The sequence below is a fragment of the Pinus tabuliformis genome, chromosome 9 (genome assembly GCF_031772625.1).
Source record: "Pinus tabuliformis cultivar Carrire ecotype Pingquan chromosome 9, CPIR1, whole genome shotgun sequence".
NCBI lineage: Eukaryota > Viridiplantae > Streptophyta > Pinopsida > Pinales > Pinaceae > Pinus > Pinus tabuliformis.
The window spans coordinates 789,731,874-789,754,883 of NC_142307.1; the positions used below are offsets into that span (position 1 = coordinate 789,731,874).

Consider the following 23,010-nt stretch of genomic DNA (forward strand, 5'->3'; position numbering starts at 1 on the left):
TAGGGCATCAAGCAAAATCTTCTTGAGCCATCCATTCTAAGTGCGAGTTGGACTACAACTATGTTGGGGATTTCCATAGGCCCTTACAAAGTTTGAAGGATTTTCCACAACTAAAATTGGAAATATCTGAAGCCCTAGCTCCCATTTTGTTCGTGTCCTTATGTTTCCTTGGTTAGTGGCTTCTTCAAGGGTCATTGCACTAAAAACTCAAGGGAAATTCAATTTCATTGATCCTCTTCTCCTCCCTTGCTTGGTCTAGATCTTTCATTTAAAGTTTCACCCGAAACCCTAGGCCTTGCTTGGGTACTCTTAGGGCTTCTTTGTGGTCCCATACTTTTATCACTCTTTATTTACAAAGACCACCTAGAAACCCTCTTCTCCTAGGAATCTTAGGTCTAGGGTATCCCTTATCAAGTAATATCCCTAATCCCTAGGTATAGGCTTTCTTTTAAGCCTTTCTTGGAGATCCCTACACCTTGCTTCTTGAGCAAATAAGCTCTATCATCTAAGTCTCTCCTATGAATGGGCTCTTGAAATCACTATCTTTCCATCATTGATATACCATTTATAGTGATTTCCCTTATACCGAGACTCCTCCCATTGGTGAAAGTCCATAAAGAGCAGGGGACATTGACTGAGGTGACAGTGGGTCTTTGTCCCATTGTTGCCACTTGGTCTAGTAGTTGCCCCTTTGGAACCCATCCTAGGACCCCTACTAGATTGAGTGGTAACAGGCCTTCAGGGTCTGATCTCTCTAGCCTTTCCTCTTTTCTTAACTGTCACATTAATAACCAGATCTGAAGCTAATCACAACAGTGGCTTCATCTCATAATAATCACCTTGAAAAAGGCCTAAAAATGCTCTCTAATAAGCCTAAGAACCTAAAGGATTAACTTGCATTAAGTAAAGGCTTATTCATCATTGTTATTGCTTTGTTTGCAAATAATAAGTGGGCTGATCTGATCATTGAATGATAAGAGCATTAGTGCATTGGTCTTTCTTTGGGCCTTAAGGATAAGATAGCACTCTTACATATTAACTCCTTTCCTCTTTGCATTCTTGCATCATTGCATTGTGTTTATCTTTGTAGCATCCATAGTTAGTTAGATGCATTTGTTAGCCTATTCATACATTGCATATCTCTGTTAGCAATCTCATCTCTCCTTGTGCTTATCTATATTGGTGCTTGTTACTATTGTGCTTAAGAGAAAATTACAAATCTCTATTGTTTCTAATTTGGCTCATAATATAAGTAACAAGAAGGTACTGCGCTTGTTATTATGCTCTAAGCATTCTAATTGTTACAATATAAATAAGAGGGATTCAAATAAGCATCTTGGATCATCAAGTAATCATTGTTGCTAACCTTGTTTGATTAGGATAGCTTCTAAGATATTCTCTAAAGTGCTTCATAAGTTTTTATTGGCATCTTTGTAATCTTGTGTAAACATTCTAAGCATCTTGGTTACAAGTGAATTAATTTTCTCATATTGAAGCATTTTACATATTTGTAATCTTGTTGAAGCAAATCTAACATAATTTCATCTTCATTCTAGGATAAAAGTGCATCTCTAAAATTCACCTCCAAGCATAAGCTTGGTTGTAAGAGAGATACGACCACCTTCTTCACACAATTTGAGAAGTCTAGACCCTCATTCACAGTTAACACAAGTGACCTTGCAGTTCTCTTGTGGGCAATCCCTTCTAGGAACAGAGGCATCTGGGTAGTTAGAACTCCAAGGGAGGTATCGTTAAAGAGGCCTTAGCCTCCTTCATGTGGACTTCTCTCTATAACTTGTGTTTGAGACTAGCTTCAAAATAATTGAGAGGAAGGATTCACCTAGACTAGGCATCTAATTAAAATTGACCAAGATCTTGCATCTCACTATAGATTAGGTCTTGCACTTATTTTAAGGATAGATTTTGCATCTTGTAGCATTTCTTCATCCAGTAACTTCGTGTATTAATCTTTATTGTGCAAGTAATAAATCTTGAAGGCACTAGTCTACCACTCATATCTTAAAGAATTTAATCTAATTGTGCTTAATAATCTTGCTGCTTAATTTTAACTCAAGTTGTTAGGTCATTTAGTTGTACCTCCTGGACTTGTTGGTTCCCAGAAAATTTCTCATCATTTCATCCATAGGGACTACCCCCCTTAGCCTGCATTTAGGAGATAGCTTAAACAGAGAGGGCGGGGATCAGAGTGGCAGCCCTTGCCCTGAGCATTGTTGCATAAAGTGTACAATCCGAGCGACAATAGGGAAGCTCTTCTTTTAAGCCTGGATGATTTGGAGAATTTTGAGAGTCAAGCAAGCAAAGGAGTGGGAGGAATCGCTTCTAGTTCTCACTCTTAGAGTCTTAGTTACTTTTTTTTTACTGATTAGTATGCAGTATTTTGTAAACTTTTAGACACAGATGCTTCTAGTTCTATGTAGTCACTGGTTAGAAGTCAGGACTCAGTGCTTTGGATCATGTTTGGACTCATAACATATATGAGATATGTTGAAATTTCTAAGTCTAACACGTTAGAAATCCCTACTGCATTTCTAGTTTAAATTATCCTACTTGTTTATTACATTAACAAGTTATTTATAAATATAAACACTGAAAATAAACACAGATGCAACATTAACTCATATACAGATTAGCAACTGAAATACTGAGACAAACACACAAGGGACACCGGTATTTTTGGACAATCGTCCCCGGAAAAACCCAATGCGGGAAAACTGATGCAGCAGTTCTGAGGGTTTTATTATTATGCAGATTCTTGAGTACAACTAGGGTGCTAGAAGTGGCTCATCCAACAGAGATTGTTACACGGCAATAGTACCTCTTCTCAGAGACAGATATTCAGCTAGTCTACCCCACAAAAAATCCTTCAGGTGCTTCCTCTTGGCTCTGCGTCATCCCTGCTACCTTCAGGTTAGCTCTTGAAGCCTCTGCGTCAGCCTTCTAGCTCTCTGCGTCATCTCTCTTTCCCTCTGGGTCACCCACGCAGTCCCCTCAGCCTCTACGCAGTCCCCAACTTCCTCTGCATAGCTTCTGCTGCCTCTACGTCAACCTCTTCGGTCATTGCGTTGACCCTCAAGCACTATCCTTGCCTCTCTACTAAGTACTCACTGCCCCTCGATGCAATAGATCACTAGTTCGAATTTTCTCAGCAAACCCCTTTCCAAAAAATCGAATTGACTGATCAATCCAGGTGTATCTCCAACTAGCCCTCAAGCCTCCTCTTATACTTTTCCTGTTAAGTCTTCAACGGCCGAGATTAAGTCTCTAATCAACGGCTAAGATTAGATTTGGCTTGATCCATGTCATTTAGAACATTCTCACCCAGTTTTATATTAATACCCATTAATATTTTAATTTTCCTAAGTTTAGACTTAGGAACCCCATTAAAAAATTAATTATTTTAATATCTCTCCAACCAGGTGGAATTTTCCCAAACCATTTCTGAGTCTTGGAGATCTTATGTGTCTTAGCTTTTCCGCCAATTTTCATGGCTAGAGCACATTTGATGCTATCACAAATCAACAAGATACTTATTCATTCATGATATTTTGGACATCTATTGATATTATCCATTGTTTGGACATGGATTTATTGAATATCAATGATTTTTTTTTTAATTCAATATATGTGCATATCTTTATCTATTGAACTCACTGATTTTTTCCCAATCCGATTAAAACTCTTCGCCCTTTTGCCACGCCAATTTATCACTGATTCCAAGTCCAGTAACATTGCTCTTGACCGATCTCAAATCTGGAAATTATGATTCAATTCAAAAATATAAACCAGATTTGCAGTAGGTCTATATATTTATTCTTCTCCTTGCTGTCATTGAGACTTAGTTGCTTAGGGAAGGCCCCCTTTGTGGGAAAAGGATTCCAACATTTAGTGTGAGAGTGCATCATTAAGGTGACAGCAGGCGGTGACTCTAAGTTATCCTTGACTTCACATTTAGCGACTTAGAAATTTGGCGTCTTAGGTGTGAATTTCAAAGGTAACAGGGGTATTAATGCATGAAGAGTTACATGGTCCCTTCATGCCATGCAACTAAAGAAAACCTTACCTTTGCATTACTAGTGAATTATTATTATTATTTGATTTTGAAGGTTAAAACCTTACCTTTGCATTACTAGTGAATTATTATTATTATTATTTGATTTTGAAGGTTCAAGAAGGGAATTCGAAGGTGGATTGCTGTTCAATTATCAGCGAGCCAAACTTATCAGAAACTGGAAATTTTCCCTACGAACTTTCCTTCGTTTGGGGAATTGGGAAACTATCCTTGAGCAAACTACTGTGTACAGAATTCGAATTGTGAGGAATTCATCCTACAAAGTTTATTCGTTTCACAACATCAGTTGTTAACTTCCTTTTCAAAAATGTTTCCATATTAAGTTTTAATCATAGAGATAATTTTTAGGCGGTCATCATTGGTTAATACATGTAATGAGGATTGTCCAACAAAAACATCAATGCACATTGAGAATGGAAAGAATTATCTCTATCTCTCATAACCTACCATGTAAACAATCAGTATTTGATACATTAGTAGTTTAGGAACCAATAATGAGAAATAAAAACCTGAACAATCACTAAAAGAACTAGGAAAATGCAAACTATCGCAAGTAAGAACTATGTAAACATGACTACAACAATTACTGCACCTGCCAACTAGGAATAAAATATGGAACGGCAATATCAGCTCCAACCCTCTTTGCCACAAGAATATGGCCAATTTCATGTGCCCCCAATATTATTGCTGTGATCAATGCACCAGAAAAGCCTTCCTTCAAAAGTCCAAGATTTCCAAAAGATGACCTGTGAAGTCCGAGACATGGTATCAAATAAAAACCAATTTGCTACCAAAAGCAAAGTAACGAATCAAGAAACAGCTTCTATTTCAATCAGTCTATAGACTGGTACCAATGCATGCACTCAGATATTGCATACAGGTGAAACACTATGCAAAGCCAGGTTTCCCTACTTATTTTCCAGTTTTCATAATGTGCTTATCACATATTTGTAGTAAATGGCAAATAAAAGGCCAACGTTTGTGCAGGCAAAGGGATTACCATATTGAAAAATTCACGTGAAGAAAATAATATTTTATATGTATTTCCAAGTGGATTGACATTGAATGAGATGATTGTGGATGAAATCATGCCCAAGGACAAGGAATTGTATGCAATATGGACACTCAGGGATAATGTCTAATTAAACAGACACAATATTCAACAAATTAAAAAAATGTTCTTATTGTAATGATTTTAATACCATTGCTATTGACTGCATAATTGATACTGTTATCTACTGCGACGTGCCCTATCTATCTATATATATATATATATATATATTTCCAGGAAAACACCATTGTAAGACCAGAGAGATGCAATTCCCAATTGTAAATTTTCCAACCCTAGGTGACTGCTGTCCTATGTTTCTTTATTAAATAATTGGATCTTGAATTTACTCAATAACAGAAATAAAAATCTAATCATGTATCAATCACACAAATTGCTGAAAAATATGGTGGCAGTATAAAAATTAATATGTCACGCATAGATAATTATTTCAAATCAGCTTTTCATTCCATCAAAAAAACTTACAAGGAAACCTCCATTCACTACCCAAAAAACAGAATACGCAGATAACAAAAAATACTCTGACTAGTTGATTTTGTAAACTTGAAAGTTCTTCTACATTGGCTTGGTGTCTGAGCACGTAGAAGATATTTGATTGCCTCTTTAGGTGTTTTCTTGGTGGAGTAAGTGATTTTATGATTTCCTTCCTAAGGTTAACTTAGGAAAAGTACAATAACTAGTCTCACTAATTATTGTGGACTATTAGGCCAAAATTCTAAGGATAAATAATAAAATTATTTAAGTGACTTAGATATAATATCAACAGTTGATCTCAAGTGAGGCTTACGATTTAAGCTTAGCCATTGATCACTTAGGAGATTAGGGTTAGGGATTTTCGCTTAATGAAATTATAAAATAACCCTAAGAGAGGTGAAGATACAATTGTGGAGGAAGCAATTTTCTCTAGAGCGAGAGGCTTGACTATGTAAGATACCCCCCTTGGAATATCTCAAAAATCCCACTACAGTTTATGAGATTGTTTGGGTTTGTCACTATGGTATTTTGTCAAACAGTTGGCATGCATATGGTTGTACATGTATTCTTTGTATTTTATTTAAAACAGATGCACACCATAACAAAAATACACGCGCTTGAGCCAGAGATGATCTGGGATGGGTGACCTCCCGAGAAGTCTCGGTTACTGGGTGCAAGCCCCAGAAGTTATGATTGGCGCTATGTGATTCATTTCACTAGTTTCAATCCCACTTCTTCACCCCTGTGAGCATCACCCGATGCAATGAGTGCTAAGTGGATTATTCAAAAATCATGAAAAATTAGTCAGTTATGACTACCTCTCATGGAAATGGTCATAGATGAATGACTTACTTAACACAATGGAATGCCAAAATGATATATAATATAATGCACTGCAAAAACCCAATACTTAATTCAAAAGAGTGAAGGGAACTCTACTTGAATGGTTCATGAGGCACAATACTTGCTAAGGTTTTGCAAATGGGATAGCAAGCTAAGTGGGCTTGATTGTGGGGAAAACTCCACAGTTAAGCACGCTTGAGCCAGAGGCGATCTGGGATGGGTGACCTCCCGAGAAGTCCTAGTTACCGGGTGCAAGCCCCAGAAGTGATGATTGGCGTTATGTGATTCATTTCGCTAGTTTCAATCCCACTTCTTCACCCCTGTGAGCATCACCCGATGCAATGAGTGCTAAGTGGACTATTCAAAAATCATGACAAATTAGTCAGTTACGACTACCTCCCATGGAAATGGTCATAGATGAATGACTTACTTAACGCAGTTGAATCCCAAAATGATATCTAATATAATGCACTGCGAAAACCCCAATACTTAATTCAAAAGAGTGAAGGGAACTCTACTTGAATGGTTCATGAGGCACAATACTTGCTAAGGATTTGCAAATGGGGTAGCAAGCTAAGTGGGCTTGATTGTGGGGAAAACTCCACAGTTAAGCGAGCTTGAGCCAGAGGCGATCTGGTATGGGTGACCTACCGGGAAGTCCTGGTTACTGGGTGCATGCCTCGGAAGTGATGATTGGCGCTATGTGATTCATTTCGCTAGTTTCAATCCCACTTCTTCACACCTGTGAGCATCACCCAATGCAATGAGTGCTAAGTGGACTATTCAAAAATCATGAGAAATAAGTCAGTTACGAATACATCTCATGGAAATGGTCATAGATTAATGACTTACTTAACGTAGTTGAATCCCAAAATGATATCTAATATAATGCACTACGAAAACCCCAAAACTTAATTCAAAAGAGTGAAGGGAACTCTACTTGAATGGTTCATGAGGCACAATACTTGCTAAGGTTTTGCAAATGGGGTAGCAAGCTAAGTGGGCTTGATTGTGGGGAAAACTCCACAGTTAAGCGTGCTTGAGCCAGAAGCGATCTGGGATGGGTGACCTCCCGGGAAGTCCTGGTTACCAAGTGCAAGCCCTGGAAGTGATGATTGGCGCTATATGATTCATTATACTAGTTTCAATCCCACTTCTTCACCCCTGTGAGCATCACCCGATGCAATGATTGCTAAGTGGACTATTCAAAAATCATGAGAAATTAGTCAGTGACGACTACCTCTCATGGAAATGGTCATAGATGAATGACTTACTTAACACAGTTGAATCCCAAAATGATATCTAATATAATGCACTGCAAAAACCCCAATACTTAATTCAAAAGAGTGAAAGGAACTCTACTTGAATGGTTCATGAGGCATAATACTTGCTAAGGTTTTGCAAATGGGGTAGCAAGCTAAGTGGGCTTGATTGTGGGGAAAACTCCACAGTTAAGCGCGCTTGAGCCAGAGGCAATCTGGGATGGGTGACCTCTCGGGAAGTCTTGGTTACTGGGTGCAAGCCTCGGAAGTGATGATTGACGCTATGTGATTCATTTCACTAGTTTCAATCCCACTTCTTCACCCCTATGAGCATCACCCGATGCAATGAGTGCTAAGTGGACTATTCAAAAATCATGAGAAATTAGTCAGTTACGACTACCTCTCATGGAAATGGTCATAGATGAATGACTTACTTAACGCAGTTGAATCCCAAAATGATATCTAATATAATGCACTGTGAAAACCCCAATACTTAATTCAAAAGAGTGAAGGGAACTCTACTTGAATGGTTCATGAGGCACAATCATAGTTTTAAAACTCCGACTCGGCCGAGGATCGACTCCGACTCCGACTCCGAAACGGTAATGACTCGGCCGGCTCGATTTCAGTGACTCGGTAGTTGTAAAAAATACATTAAATATTTATTTTTTTTATAAAAAACATAATTTTAAAGATTTTAAACATAATTTTAAAGATTTTCATTCATGTTTCCAAACACACAGCATTATAATATAGATGGAAGACAACATATGATCAAAGTAGGCTCATGAACCAATCCATTATATCAAAATGGTACCCAATGGCAATACATAGTCAACTGTCATACATGATCAAAGACTCAAAACAAAAAACACATAACCAAGGAGGCTAGAAATGGCCTCTACAACAAAAGTAAATTGTGACCAGACTCCAGTACTAGTACTACAGCTATTGGCTAGTAGCTACTGCCAGAGGAGCCAAGATCATGTCGATCAATCTCTGGATCATCATCAGAGTCAGACACGGGGCCCCATGGCTCCTCATCATCATCATCATCTCCAACTGCAGCTGTAGAAGTGGTACCACTAGCAGGCTGTGCAACTGTAGCAGATGCAAGCTGAGATAGAGTAGATATGCGGCTGCGCTTCTGTCGTGGCTGAGCAGAGGAAGCACCTACAACTGGAGTCCTTGCTGGCTATGAGACCGAGGCTGGTGGATTGGGATCTGCATTCAACTGAACAGCATGTTCAAGTTCAACTGATGTCTCGATATCTAAATCTAAATCAAGATCCTCATCAGGATCAAACTCTGCTGGACGACTCTCCACTACCCAATCTGATGTTGGATCAATGTCTTCCAACACAATGGGATCTAAATCAGGTCTTTTGTTCAGCAAATGGTTTCGTCTGAGCCGGAGGTTGTATTGGACATAAACTAGATCATTTAACCGTTTTTTATCCAAACGGTTTCTCTTCTTTGTGTTACTTGGGAGCAGGAGCGAAAACGGGAGTGGGAGCGACATTTTTAGAAGCTCCTGGTTTGGGAGCGAATCCCAGAGGAGTTCGACAATCAATGTCACTAACATCAAGGTACATAGAGGGATTGGTGCTCTTGATTAAATATGAGTTCCATACCCTAATACATGACAAAATTCAATGGAAACATTGCAATCCTCCAATCCTGAAATCCTGAAAAACTGATAAGTCTGCTGGATTTTGAATGAAATCTAAAATTCTACTTTCTCCATATGAAATCCAATGAGGCCGAAACCACTCTCAACCATCCTGAGTCATTTCATGGTAATGTTAAAAATTTAAGTAAAAGGATGAAAATGAAGATTAAGGAGAATGTCACTTTTACTTTAAGAATTTAACATTACCATGAAATTTGAATAGCATATCAATAGTAGAGAGCATTTGAGTGTGTTAAATAGGGTTTGGGAGGGGGAAATGGACCCCAAATAGCATTTAACTAATTCATAAAACACATTGGAGTCCAAACCAATCAGCAAACACTTCAAAATTTCATTAAAAAATGTCAAATCGTTGTTTTGATGGGGTTATAGGGCACTGGTTATGACTCAGCCGAGTCAATATGGAAACGGCCGAGTTGGCCGAGTCATGGCCGAGTCATTGAATGACTCGGCCGAGTCATGGCTGACTCAGCCTACTGAACTGTTTCCTCCACCGAGTCACATTTATGGGCAATGAAACGGATCAACTCGGCCGTTTCCGTTTCGAATCGGCTGAATTTTAAAACTATGGGCACAATACTTGCTAAGGTTTTGCAAATGGGGTAGCAAGCTAAGTAGGCTTGATTGTGGGGAAAGCTCCACAGTTAAGCGCGCTTGAGACAGAGGCGATCTGGGATGGGTGACCTCCCGGGAAGTCCTGGTTACCGGGTGCAAGCCCCGGAAGTGATGATTGACGCTATGTGATTCATTTCACTAGTTTCAATCCCACTTCTTCACCCCTGTGAGCATCACCCGATGCAATGAGTGCTAAGTGGACTATTCAAAAATCATGAGAAATTATTCAGTTACGACTACCTCTCATGGAAATGGTCATAGATGAATGACTTACTTAACGCAGTTGAATCCCAAAATGATATCTAATATAATGCACTGCGAAAACCCCAATACTTAATTCAAAAGAGTGAAGAGAACTCTACTTGAATGGTTCATGAGGCACAATACTTGCTAAGGTTTTGCAAATGGGGTAGCAAGCTAAGTGGGCTTGATTGTGGGGAAACTCCACAATTAGGCACGCTAGAGCCAGAGGCAATCTGGGATGGGTGACCTCCTAGGAAGTCCTGGTTACTAGGTGCAAGCCTCGGAAGTGATGATTGGCGCTATGTGATTCATTTCACTAGTTTCAATCCCACTTCTTCACCTCTGTGACCATCACCCGATGCAATGAGTGCCAAGCGGACTATTCAAAACTCATGAGAAATTAGTCAGTTACGACTACCTCTGATGAAAATGGTCATAGATGAATGACTTACCTAACGCAGTTGAATCCCAAAATGATATCTAATATAATGCACTGTGAAAACCCCAATACTTAATTCAAAAGAGTGAAGGGAACTCTACTTGAATGGTTCATGAGACATAATACTTGCTAAGGTTTTGCAAACGGGGTAGCAAGCTAAGTGGGCTTGATTGTGCGGAAAACTCCACAGTTAAGCGTACTTGAGCTAGAGGCGATCTAGGATGGGTGACCTCCCGGGAAGTCCTGGTTACCGGGTGCAAGCTCCGAAAGTGATGATTGGCATTATGTGATTCATTTCACTAGTTTCTGTCCCACTTCTTCACCCCTGTGAGAATCACCCGATGCAATGAGTGCTAAGTGGACTATTCAATAATCATGAGAAATTAGTCAGTTAGGACCACCTCTCATGGAAATGGTCATAGATGAATGACTTACTTAACATAGTTGAATTCCAAAATGATATCTAATATAATGCACTGCGAAAACCCCAATACTTAATTCAAAAGATTGAAGGGAACTCTACTTGAATGGTTCATGAGGCACAATACTTGTTAAGGTTTTGCAAATGAGGTAGCAAGCTAACTAGGCTTGTTTGTCGGGAAAACTCCACAGTTAAGCACGCTTGAGCCAAAGGCAAACTGGGATGGGTGACCTCCCGGGAAGTTCTGGTTGCTGGGTGCAAGCCCCGGAAGTGATGGTTGGCACTATGTGATTCATTTCACTAGTTTCAATCCCACTTCTTCAGCCCTGTGACCATCACCCGATGCAATGAGTGCTAAGTGGACTATTCAAAAATCATGACAAATTAGTCAGTTACGACTATCTCTCATGAAAATGGTCATATATGAATGACTTACTTAACGCAATTGAATCCCAAAATGATATCTAATATAATGCACTGCGAAAACCCCAATACTTAATTGAAAAGAGTGAAAGAAACTCTACTTGAATGGTTCATGAGACACAATACTTGCTAAGGTTTTGCGAATGGCGTAGCAAGCTAAGTGGACTTGATTGTGGGGAAAACTCCACAGTTAAGCGCACTTGAGCCAGAGGCGATCTGGGATGGGTGACCTCCTGGAAAGTCTTGGTTACCACGTGCAAGCCCCGGAAGTGATGATTGGTGCTATGTGATTCATTTCACTAGTTTCAATCCCACTTCTTCACCCCTGTGAGCATCACCCAATGCAATGAGTGCTAAGTGGACTATTCAAAAATCATGAAAAATTAGTCAGTTACGACTACCTCTCATGGAAATGGTCATAGATGAATGACTTACTTAACACAGTTGAATCCCAAAATGATATCTAATATAATGCACTACGAAAACCCCAATACTTAATTCAAAAGAGTGAAGGGAACTCTACTTGAATGGATCATGAGGCACAATATTTGTTGTTGATTTGGGGTAGCATCGGATGTGCTCTAGCCACGAAATTTGGTGGAGAGGTTGGAGCGCATGAGATCTCCAATACCCAGAAAGGGTTTGGGCAGATTCTAAACAGATCAGGAGATATTGAAATAATTAATATTTTTAACGGAGTCCCTAAGTCTAAACTTAGTGAAAATAAAATATTAATGCGTATTAATATGAATCTGTGTTAGAGTGGTCCAAAGGACATGGATCAAGCCAGATCTAATCTTAGCAGTTGATTAGGGACTTAATCTCGGCCGTTGAGATGTCAACAGGAAAATTATAAGAGGAGGCTTGAAGTTCACTTGGAGAGTACACCAGAGTGATCAGTCATTTTATTCTCTAGAGCGGGGTTTGCTAAGAGAGATAGAATCAGTGATCGGGAGAGCAACTGAGGGGCATTGAGTACAGAGAAACAGAGAAGACAGAGATTGTGCCGAGAGAGCAGCGTAGTAGCCAAGGAGGGTGACGCAGAGCCAGCAAAGGGCTCACACAGGGCTATGCAGAGGCAACCAAGTGCTACGCAAAGCACCAGAGGGGCCAGTGCAGCTGACGCATGGCCTCCTGGGCCTGACGCAGGGCCAGCGTGGGACAGAGAGGGGCTGACGCAGTCCAGATTGGGCAGACACTGGGGTTGCAGGAGCAGTTTTGTGCTGAGGAACTATCGGAAGGATTTTCCGGGGTTTCAGCCAGGAGATTTCTCTCAAACTGTGAGGTATAGCAGCTAAGGAAATTCTCTGTTGGGTAGGCCAGTTTCGGCACCCAGATTGTACTCTGATATTGCTTAATAAGAAAACCCTCAAATAGCCGCACCAGTTATCCCGCATTGGGTTTTTCCAGGGACATCAGTCCAAAAATAATGGTGTCATGTGGTGTGTTTGTTCTTGTTTCTTTTAGTTGCTGATTTGTAATATGTTGAGCATGCATTGGTGTTTATTTTCAGTATTTACTTTGTAAATAACTTGTTAAGGAAAAATAACAAGTAGGTAGGAATAAATCAGATAGAGTGCATGGAGGGTTTCTAAGCTAAGTAAACTTAGAAACTTCAACATGGTATCAGAGAGTGATTGCAGATCACAGGAGAACTAAAAGGCATCAGCCAAGCGGAGCAATAGCAGCAGAAAACAGTTGTCCTGAGGTGACAGAAGTTGTTTCTAGCAGTGCAGAAGCCAAGAAGTGTGACACAAAGCCAGCCAGAGCCACACAGAAGAAGCCAGGAGCTGCGCAGAGCCTCACAGAGGCCAGCGTTGCTGACGTAGAGGGCCAGAGGGTTGACGCAGGGCATCCCAGGGCTAACGCGAACCCATCTAGGATGATGCAGAGCCAATGTGAGGCAGAGAGGGGCTGACGCAGTTCACGGAGAGGCAGTTGCTAGAGTCTAGAAGGCTGCAGAAATATTGCAGAGTGGAGCTAGTGTGGTACTGTAGTCTGAATAGTACCTGACATAGCAAGTCCAGAGGAGTTGTTACCAAGGGTTTCTAGCCGAGGAACCTAGATTAGCAGTGCAGTTGCACAAGACGATCAGAGTAGGGGGCATCTCTACAAGCGGCAGAAGGATTTCTAGGAGGGAAATCAGGACTCAGAGGGAGTTCGGAAGAGAACTTCCAAACGGGAAGTAGAGACTCAGAGGAGTCAAACAGAGAACTTCCAAGGGGGAAGTAGAGGAGCGTCATGGCACTACACAGGGTAAGGGACTAGGATAGACTGGACGAAGCATCGAACTTCGCAGTCTAGAAAGCAAGAATCTTATCGGTGCTTGACAGGAATCGTGTCAAGAAGTTCACCTTGAAGATTATATCTATCCCAGTCGACCCCAATGATAACGAAAAATACGAAGAGGCGATGGCGACGGCCAAGTGCATTATCCTTGATGTTATCTCAAAATCAGGCCCTGGAAGGCTGCAGACCAGTAAGACTTCAAATAACTGTTTCAGACCAATCTTTTAGCTAAGGCTTAGCCTCCTTAGCCTGAGAGGTCTCTCTCAAGGATTTAAGGTTTGTGATTATAATTGAGATGGCTAACTCTTTATAGAACAAATAAGAATGAGGCTGGTAAAATCTAAATTAACAAGCATCCATTGGGCTCATGGAGTCATATGTCATTTAGCATCAACAGTGAATTGGCTTTGCAATAAAATCAAGGCATTCAGACTTCAATATAGATAAAGTACAGCAGACACAAAAGGGACAGTATTTGAGCATATGAAGGAAATTAGAACACTGCAAGTGATTTCTAAGTAATCAAGTACTCATAATACTGTATACAACATGAAAGACAACAAGAGGAATTCATACATTGAAGTCACTATGATTCTTGAGCAGCAGAAGCCATTTACTGTATTACCAAAAGAAACAGAGTCTTTACATAAGCTTGACAACAGAGCCTTTTTACATAAACTTCCAACCTTGATTACATTTCCCTTTCTTCTATATATAGACCTGACTGAGATTCTTCCTTAAACATTAGGGGAACTCGAAATCTACTTCTAATGACACCTGTTTAACTTTTAACTGCCTATTTAATGTAACAAACTTCAACTAGACTTTCTAGAGGTCTAAATCAAGTAGGATTCTAACACCATGTTATGCTAATAATGGTTCATGAGGCACAATACTTGTTAAGGTTTTGCAAATGAGGTAGCAAGCTAACTGGGCTTGTTTGTCGGGAAAACTCCACAGTTAAGCACGCTTGAGCCAAAGGCAAACTGGGATGGGTGACCTCCCGGGAAGTTCTGGTTGCTGGGTGCAAGCCCCGGAAGTGATGGTTGGCACTATGTGATTCATTTCACTAGTTTCAATCCCACTTCTTCAGCCCTGTGACCATCACCCGATGCAATGAGTGCTAAGTGGACTATTCAAAAATCATGACAAATTAGTCAGTTACGACTATCTCTCATGAAAATGGTCATATATGAATGACTTACTTAACGCAATTGAATCCCAAAATGATATCTAATATAATGCACTGCGAAAACCCCAATACTTAATTGAAAAGAGTGAAAGAAACTCTACTTGAATGGTTCATGAGACACAATACTTGCTAAGGTTTTGCGAATGGCGTAGCAAGCTAAGTGGACTTGATTGTGGGGAAAACTCCACAGTTAAGCGCACTTGAGCCAGAGGCGATCTGGGATGGGTGACCTCCTGGAAAGTCTTGGTTACCACGTGCAAGCCCCGGAAGTGATGATTGGTGCTATGTGATTCATTTCACTAGTTTCAATCCCACTTCTTCACCCCTGTGAGCATCACCCAATGCAATGAGTGCTAAGTGGACTATTCAAAAATCATGAAAAATTAGTCAGTTACGACTACCTCTCATGGAAATGGTCATAGATGAATGACTTACTTAACACAGTTGAATCCCAAAATGATATCTAATATAATGCACTACGAAAACCCCAATACTTAATTCAAAAGAGTGAAGGGAACTCTACTTGAATGGATCATGAGGCACAATATTTGTTGTTGATTTGGGGTAGCATCGGATGTGCTCTAGCCACGAAATTTGGTGGAGAGGTTGGAGCGCATGAGATCTCCAATACCCAGAAAGGGTTTGGGCAGATTCTAAACAGATCAGGAGATATTGAAATAATTAATATTTTTAACGGAGTCCCTAAGTCTAAACTTAGTGAAAATAAAATATTAATGCGTATTAATATGAATCTGTGTTAGAGTGGTCCAAAGGACATGGATCAAGCCAGATCTAATCTTAGCAGTTGATTAGGGACTTAATCTCGGCCGTTGAGATGTCAACAGGAAAATTATAAGAGGAGGCTTGAAGTTCACTTGGAGAGTACACCAGAGTGATCAGTCATTTTATTCTCTAGAGCGGGGTTTGCTAAGAGAGATAGAATCAGTGATCGGGAGAGCAACTGAGGGGCATTGAGTACAGAGAAACAGAGAAGACAGAGATTGTGCCGAGAGAGCAGCGTAGTAGCCAAGGAGGGTGACGCAGAGCCAGCAAAGGGCTCACACAGGGCTATGCAGAGGCAACCAAGTGCTACGCAAAGCACCAGAGGGGCCAGTGCAGCTGACGCATGGCCTCCTGGGCCTGACGCAGGGCCAGCGTGGGACAGAGAGGGGCTGACGCAGTCCAGATTGGGCAGACACTGGGGTTGCAGGAGCAGTTTTGTGCTGAGGAACTATCGGAAGGATTTTCCGGGGTTTCAGCCAGGAGATTTCTCTCAAACTGTGAGGTATAGCAGCTAAGGAAATTCTCTGTTGGGTAGGCCAGTTTCGGCACCCAGATTGTACTCTGATATTGCTTAATAAGAAAACCCTCAAATAGCCGCACCAGTTATCCCGCATTGGGTTTTTCCAGGGACATCAGTCCAAAAATAATGGTGTCATGTGGTGTGTTTGTTCTTGTTTCTTTTAGTTGCTGATTTGTAATATGTTGAGCATGCATTGGTGTTTATTTTCAGTATTTACTTTGTAAATAACTTGTTAAGGAAAAATAACAAGTAGGTAGGAATAAATCAGATAGAGTGCATGGAGGGTTTCTAAGCTAAGTAAACTTAGAAACTTCAACATGGTATCAGAGAGTGATTGCAGATCACAGGAGAACTAAAAGGCATCAGCCAAGCGGAGCAATAGCAGCAGAAAACAGTTGTCCTGAGGTGACAGAAGTTGTTTCTAGCAGTGCAGAAGCCAAGAAGTGTGACACAAAGCCAGCCAGAGCCACACAGAAGAAGCCAGGAGCTGCGCAGAGCCTCACAGAGGCCAGCGTTGCTGACGTAGAGGGCCAGAGGGTTGACGCAGGGCATCCCAGGGCTAACGCGAACCCATCTAGGATGATGCAGAGCCAATGTGAGGCAGAGAGGGGCTGACGCAGTTCACGGAGAGGCAGTTGCTAGAGTCTAGAAGGCTGCAGAAATATTGCAGAGTGGAGCTAGTGTGGTACTGTAGTCTGAATAGTACCTGACATAGCAAGTCCAGAGGAGTTGTTACCAAGGGTTTCTAGCCGAGGAACCTAGATTAGCAGTGCAGTTGCACAAGACGATCAGAGTAGGGGGCATCTCTACAAGCGGCAGAAGGATTTCTAGGAGGGAAATCAGGACTCAGAGGGAGTTCGGAAGAGAACTTCCAAACGGGAAGTAGAGACTCAGAGGAGTCAAACAGAGAACTTCCAAGGGGGAAGTAGAGGAGCGTCATGGCACTACACAGGGTAAGGGACTAGGATAGACTGGACGAAGCATCGAACTTCGCAGTCTAGAAAGCAAGAATCTTATCGGTGCTTGACAGGAATCGTGTCAAGAAGTTCACCTTGAAGATTATATCTATCCCAGTCGACCCCAATGATAACGAAAAATACGAAGAGGCGATGGCGACGGCCAAGTGCATTATCCTTGATGTTATCTCAAAATCAGGCCCTGGAAGGCTGCAGACCAGTAAGACTTCAAATAACTGTTTCAGACCAATCTTTTAGCTAAGGCTTAGCCTCCTTAGCCTGAGAGGTCTCTCTCAAGGATTTAAGGTTTGTGATTATAATTGAGATGGCTAACTCTTTATAGAACAAATAAGAATGAGGCTGGTAAAATCTAAATTAACAAGCATCCATTGGGCTCATGGAGTCATATGTCATTTAGCATCAACAGTGAATTGGCTTTGCAATAAAATCAAGGCATTCAGACTTCAATATAGATAAAGTACAGCAGACACAAAAGGGACAGTATTTGAGCATATGAAGGAAATTAGAACACTGCAAGTGATTTCTAAGTAATCAAGTACTCATAATACTGTATACAACATGAAAGACAACAAGAGGAATTCATACATTGAAGTCACTATGATTCTTGAGCAGCAGAAGCCATTTACTGTATTACCAAAAGAAACAGAGTCTTTACATAAGCTTGACAACAGAGCTTTTTTACATAAACTTCCAACCTTGATTACATTTCCCTTTCTTCTATATATAGACCTGACTGAGATTCTTCCTTAAACATTAGGGGAACTCGAAATCTACTTCTAATGACACCTGTTTAACTTTTAACTGCCTATTTAATGTAACAAACTTCAACTAGACTTTCTAGAGGTCTAAATCAAGTAGGATTCTAACACCATGTTATGCTAATAATAGCCTTGATTACAATGGTTCTCGTTCTTTGACATCTGGTCCCTTTTTAGTTTGGCTGTGATGAATGTTCAAAACTCCATGCTGGTCTTCAATGTCACATTTTCTCCATTGCCCTGAAACATAGGAAACTACCCTTGCTCATCGGTCTTTAGTTTGCCTCACAATTTTCGAATCCAAAGAAGCATGTCCTTTATCTTTGATTATCCAAAATGTAACAGATGGCCACGTCCTTGATGTGCTGTCCACCTCCTTTATGTGTAAAGGCAAAAACTCTTTCAAGCTGTTTTGACATATCTTGAACTGTGGTAAATGTGCTCACTTTATGACAAAAAATTTAAAGTTGGATTCGAATCCATATTTTCTCCACCTGCCTTGACCTCGTTGAATGTTGATAGCTTCAGATGATGCCTTGTATATATTCCCCTTTCAAAATTCCCGCTTATATTTCAAAACCGGTTGATTGATATTAGATTGTTTAGCTTCAGCAGTTTCGTAGCGCGCTACGAAACTGCTGAGCTTTAGTCATCACTTTCAGCAGTTTCGTAGCGCGCTATGAAACTGCTGAGTTGTTTCAAAAATCACAGTTTCAACCCAAAACTTTGCTATTTGAGCACTTTGTTGTTTAAACATTCTTTCAACTGTTCCAAGACCTTTCAAAACTGAATGGAAATGTTTGAAAAGATTATACCAAGCAAAACCATCAAAACTTTGAAACATGTCCTTACTTGAAGTGAGATTTCTTTATGGAGATTCTTTTCGCTAGCACAACTGTATCTTTAAGTCTTCAATTTGTTTCTTCATTACTTTGATCCCAGACCTGAGGTTTGTATTGATTTTTCTGATAAATTGGGCTTCCTTTATTGCAGGAGTAGTCCAGCTACGGAATTGAACATTAAAATCAACCACCTCAGGAATTTGAAATGTTTGGTCCTCCCACCGAGCTTGCATTTGGTTGAAATAAGCCTCCTTAGCTGCAAATTTCCTAGCAGCTTTCTTTAATCTAGCAATTTCAAAGTTGGCAGATTCCAATCTCCTTTTCAAGTCTTCCACACTACCTTCTTCTTGAGTGGCAACTGTTTTGCCTTTATCCTTTCTTTCATGAGGCCGTGTCACCTCCCCTGTTTCTTCAGCTCTTGGTGGTACCTCCTGTACTTGTTTGAACTTCCTTGTTATGGATCTCCTGGGCTTAAAAACAAATTGATCAACTTGATCATCAAACTTGAGTTTCTTTGAGGCCTTAACCTTCTTAGCCTTCTCTTTTCCTGACTGCATCAAATTAGCTTGAACTAATGGGGACTCTTCAATGTCAATTGCTTGCAATAAATCATTTAAGTCTCCCTTTGAAACAGGGCTTTCTTCAGTACTCACTGACTTACCTTTTTCTTTAGCCACCTGGCTCCTAGTCCTTCTTCTTTGAACTCCTCCACTTGTGCTTGATTCATGTGCAGTTTCTTTGACCTGAGTTTTCTCTTTAATGGACTGCTGGGGTGTGTCCTGAATAGTCAGTGGCCTGGTAGATTCTCTCACTTGTTTCCTTGCCTTTAACTTTGAAACCCTCTTGGCTCTTGTTTCTACTTGAGGACCGGTTGTTGTTACAGGTTCCTTTGCAGCTTGAGGGCTGAGACTGGTCTTGCTCTTGAAACCGGACATGAATATGAATGTGTCCCAGTCTCTGCCTACCCTCTGGAGTTCATGTAGAACAATCAACTTAACCAAGCCATGGTGGAACAATGAAGTCTCACAGGCTTCTTTTCTCAGTTGTACCTTGTCACACATTTTACTTAAGCTGCGAAATAAGTAAAAAGGTAGACCAATAGAAGTATTCCCTGTGAAATGCAACAGAAGTTTAAAATGGTATGAATACACTTTGTTATATCTCCCTTCAAAGGTCAGGTACTTCTGTATACAAGTAAGCAAATGGGCATATGATTCTTTAACATAACTTCTAGGAACAGACTTGCTCAAATCTGAGTTAATGAACTCCTGCTTTAGAAATTCTTTGCATGGGTTCATGTCAAATTTGAAATTCTTGAACCAATTTTCTTGCCCTCTGGGAATCTCTGTAACCGTGGATATCATGTCTGGTGAGACCTGCAATTCCAGCATGCCAACCTTTGAGTTTAGTCCTGTGAAATTCAGTGAAAATTCCTTAGTAACTTGTGCATGACCTCCCTTAAGCTTCTTGCAAAAATTCCAACATCCAGCTTGTTTAAATGCATGCTCGACTTCTTTGTTCTTCAAGGTTATGTCTAAACCTTCAGGCTCGTTTCTCAGACATTTGCCTGATCTATGGTCTTTCCTTTCTGCCGATCCCTCCATGAAGATTCAGTGTAATGGAGGCTGGAAATGCTAGCGCTGCTCAAACTCCAAACTCTGCCTCGCCTGAATTGCTGCCTCGCTTGATGACAATGCTTTTTCAAATTGAAATCTTGCAGATTTGTTTCTCATGCAAGGCTTACAATCATCATTAAAACTGTGCATACCTGGCTTTCCTTGGAACTTGTATTCCGTGTGTATCAACGTACCTGGTGGTTGTAATAATGGAGATAAGCGGTTGGACGTGATATGTGGAGTGCACAAACTAACAATGAATGACGCAGCCATAGATTAACTTGACAGATTTGACAGTTGGGAAAGATTCGCTGCGGAATGCACGAATCTCCGATTTCGTAGCGTGGTCAGTGTAAATTTTGAATTATGCGCTGCGAAATCACCTAATAACGTATCGCGCTGCGAAATCACCTAATGGACTTTCGCGCTGCGAAATCACCTAATGGACTTTTGCGCTGCGAAACTGCCAAAAAGGATTAATGCGCTGCGAAAACACTTCAGGATGGTTACATGCGCTACGAAATCACCTAAAAGGCTTTGTGGTACATAGTAATTTTTAAACCAAACTGACACATGGCTATGAGACCGGTGATGAATGAGAATGAACAGTGATGAATGAGAATGCATACTTGACTCAAGACCCCCTAAAACTCAGACTCTTAAGAAAAACAAAATCAAACTTAGACTAACACCGACCTTTATCATCAAGCTAGTATGAGAAATTTTGGCATTAGAATTCTTAAGTAATAACACTTGACGGGGTCAAGGATCATGTGGTACCACATATAGCTGAGAAGGAAACGACAATTGAGATGTGGGAGGCTCTCAAGAACCTGTACCAGCATACTTCTGTGCAGAGAATAATGTTGCTTGAGAACCAGATGAGGTCGTATCAGATGAATAAGGGTCAATTGAATGACACCTTCCTCGGAGGACTGAATGAGATCCGAGACCAGTGGACTGCTATAGGAGTGACACCAGATCAGGAGCTTATGGTGAGGACAACCCTGAACGCTGTCTCAGAAAATTGGGTAGTGTTTGTCCAGAGTATCCTGGGCAGAGGGACTCTCCTACCTTTGGACGAGATGTGGGCAGCTCTTTGCCAAGAAGAGATTAGACGGCAGTCGAAGACAAGTAGCAGCAGCAAAGGGATCAAGGTCAAGGAGGAGGAGGAGGATGTGGCCCTAGCATCTAAGGGAAAGCAGGAGAAGTGGAAGAAAAAAGATTTCTCCAAGATCAAGTGCTTCCACTATGGGGAGATGGGTCATTATGTGACCCAGTGCCTAAGGAAGAAGTGTAAGGGAGAGTCTTCTGAGGCTAAGGCAGTGCCACCACTTGAGCGGAAGTGGGGAGACATCGAGCTGTAGTCAGGAGGACTAGAGGCATGAGAGGTAGGATCCTCGAGGTACCCAGCCTCTTGGATTAGACCTAGCTACGGGAGCCCCGACGAGGAGTAGCAGAACTGGCTGAGTGGGTAGAGATGGATGCAGATGGAGCGGCAAAGAGAGCTACAGTGCAAGAGTCCCGAGACAGCGCAGAGCTAGCAGGCTGCGGCAGTGCGAGAGGAATAGGAGTGTTGCACCAGTGCAGGAAGGCACAGCGAGGTGTGCAACAGTGCGAGATGTAGGGAGTTGTTGCAGCAGCGCAGAGGTCAGAAAGAGAGAGCACTTGTCAACGACAGAGGGAGCTTCAGCATCAGTGGGTGTTTCTAGCCCAACAGGGAGGTCAGTTGGGAGATCAGTTACTTACTTCTCAATAACTAAGTTGCAGTGCAGTAGTGGGCAGCACAATGCAGCATGATGACAGGATCTGTAGTGCGGATGCAGTGCCAAGAGAAAGGACCAGCAACAGCACGAATGCAGAGGGAGCTGTCGTTCAGATGCAGCAGTGGCAGTGGCAGAACCATGGGTAGCAATACAGGAGGCAGCAGTGCAGAGGATGGTGGGCAGGAAGGCCTAGCATCCGCACAGGGACCGATGCCAGATGATCAAGGTGATACTCAGTGAGGAGTATTGCTAGAGCACAATATTGCTAGTTTGCATACTTTATGTTCATGTCCTTTTACAGCAAATCCTTCATGCTAGGACATAAAAACATTCTCTTTTAGATCTCCATTCAAGAAAGCAGTTTTAACATCCATTTGATGGACTTTCCAACCGTTCTAAACTGCTAGGGCAAAGAGTGTCCGAATGGTAGCCCATTTTGCTATGGGGGCAAAAGTCTCCTCATAATCGACCCCTTCCTTCTGTGCAAAACTTTTTTTCCACAAGCCTGGCTTAGTGCTTGTCAAGTGAGCCATCAGCTTTATACTTGTTGCTGTAGACCCACTTGCAGCCAATTAGTTTGGTTCCCAATGGAGGATCAACCTTGCCATTCTTTATCATGGCATCATACTCCTTTTGCATTGCTTCTTTGCATTCATCATGAGAAGCAGCTTCTTTGAAGGAAGTTGGTTCAATAT

The 23,010-nt window shown here is 41.2% G+C and overlaps 1 protein-coding gene across 1 annotated transcript in view; it reads right to left on the reverse strand.

Annotated features, from left to right (window-relative positions):
• The window catches only part of LOC149151108 (putative zinc metalloprotease EGY2, chloroplastic), a 398,174-nt gene that overhangs the window by 114,567 nt on the left and 260,597 nt on the right, over positions 1 to 23,010 (reverse strand). Inside the window, exon 9 of the mRNA XM_089440546.1 lies at positions 4,683 to 4,836. Within this exon, the coding sequence (XP_089296672.1) occupies positions 4,683 to 4,836 (154 nt within the window). The remainder of the gene's footprint in view (positions 1 to 4,682; positions 4,837 to 23,010) is intronic.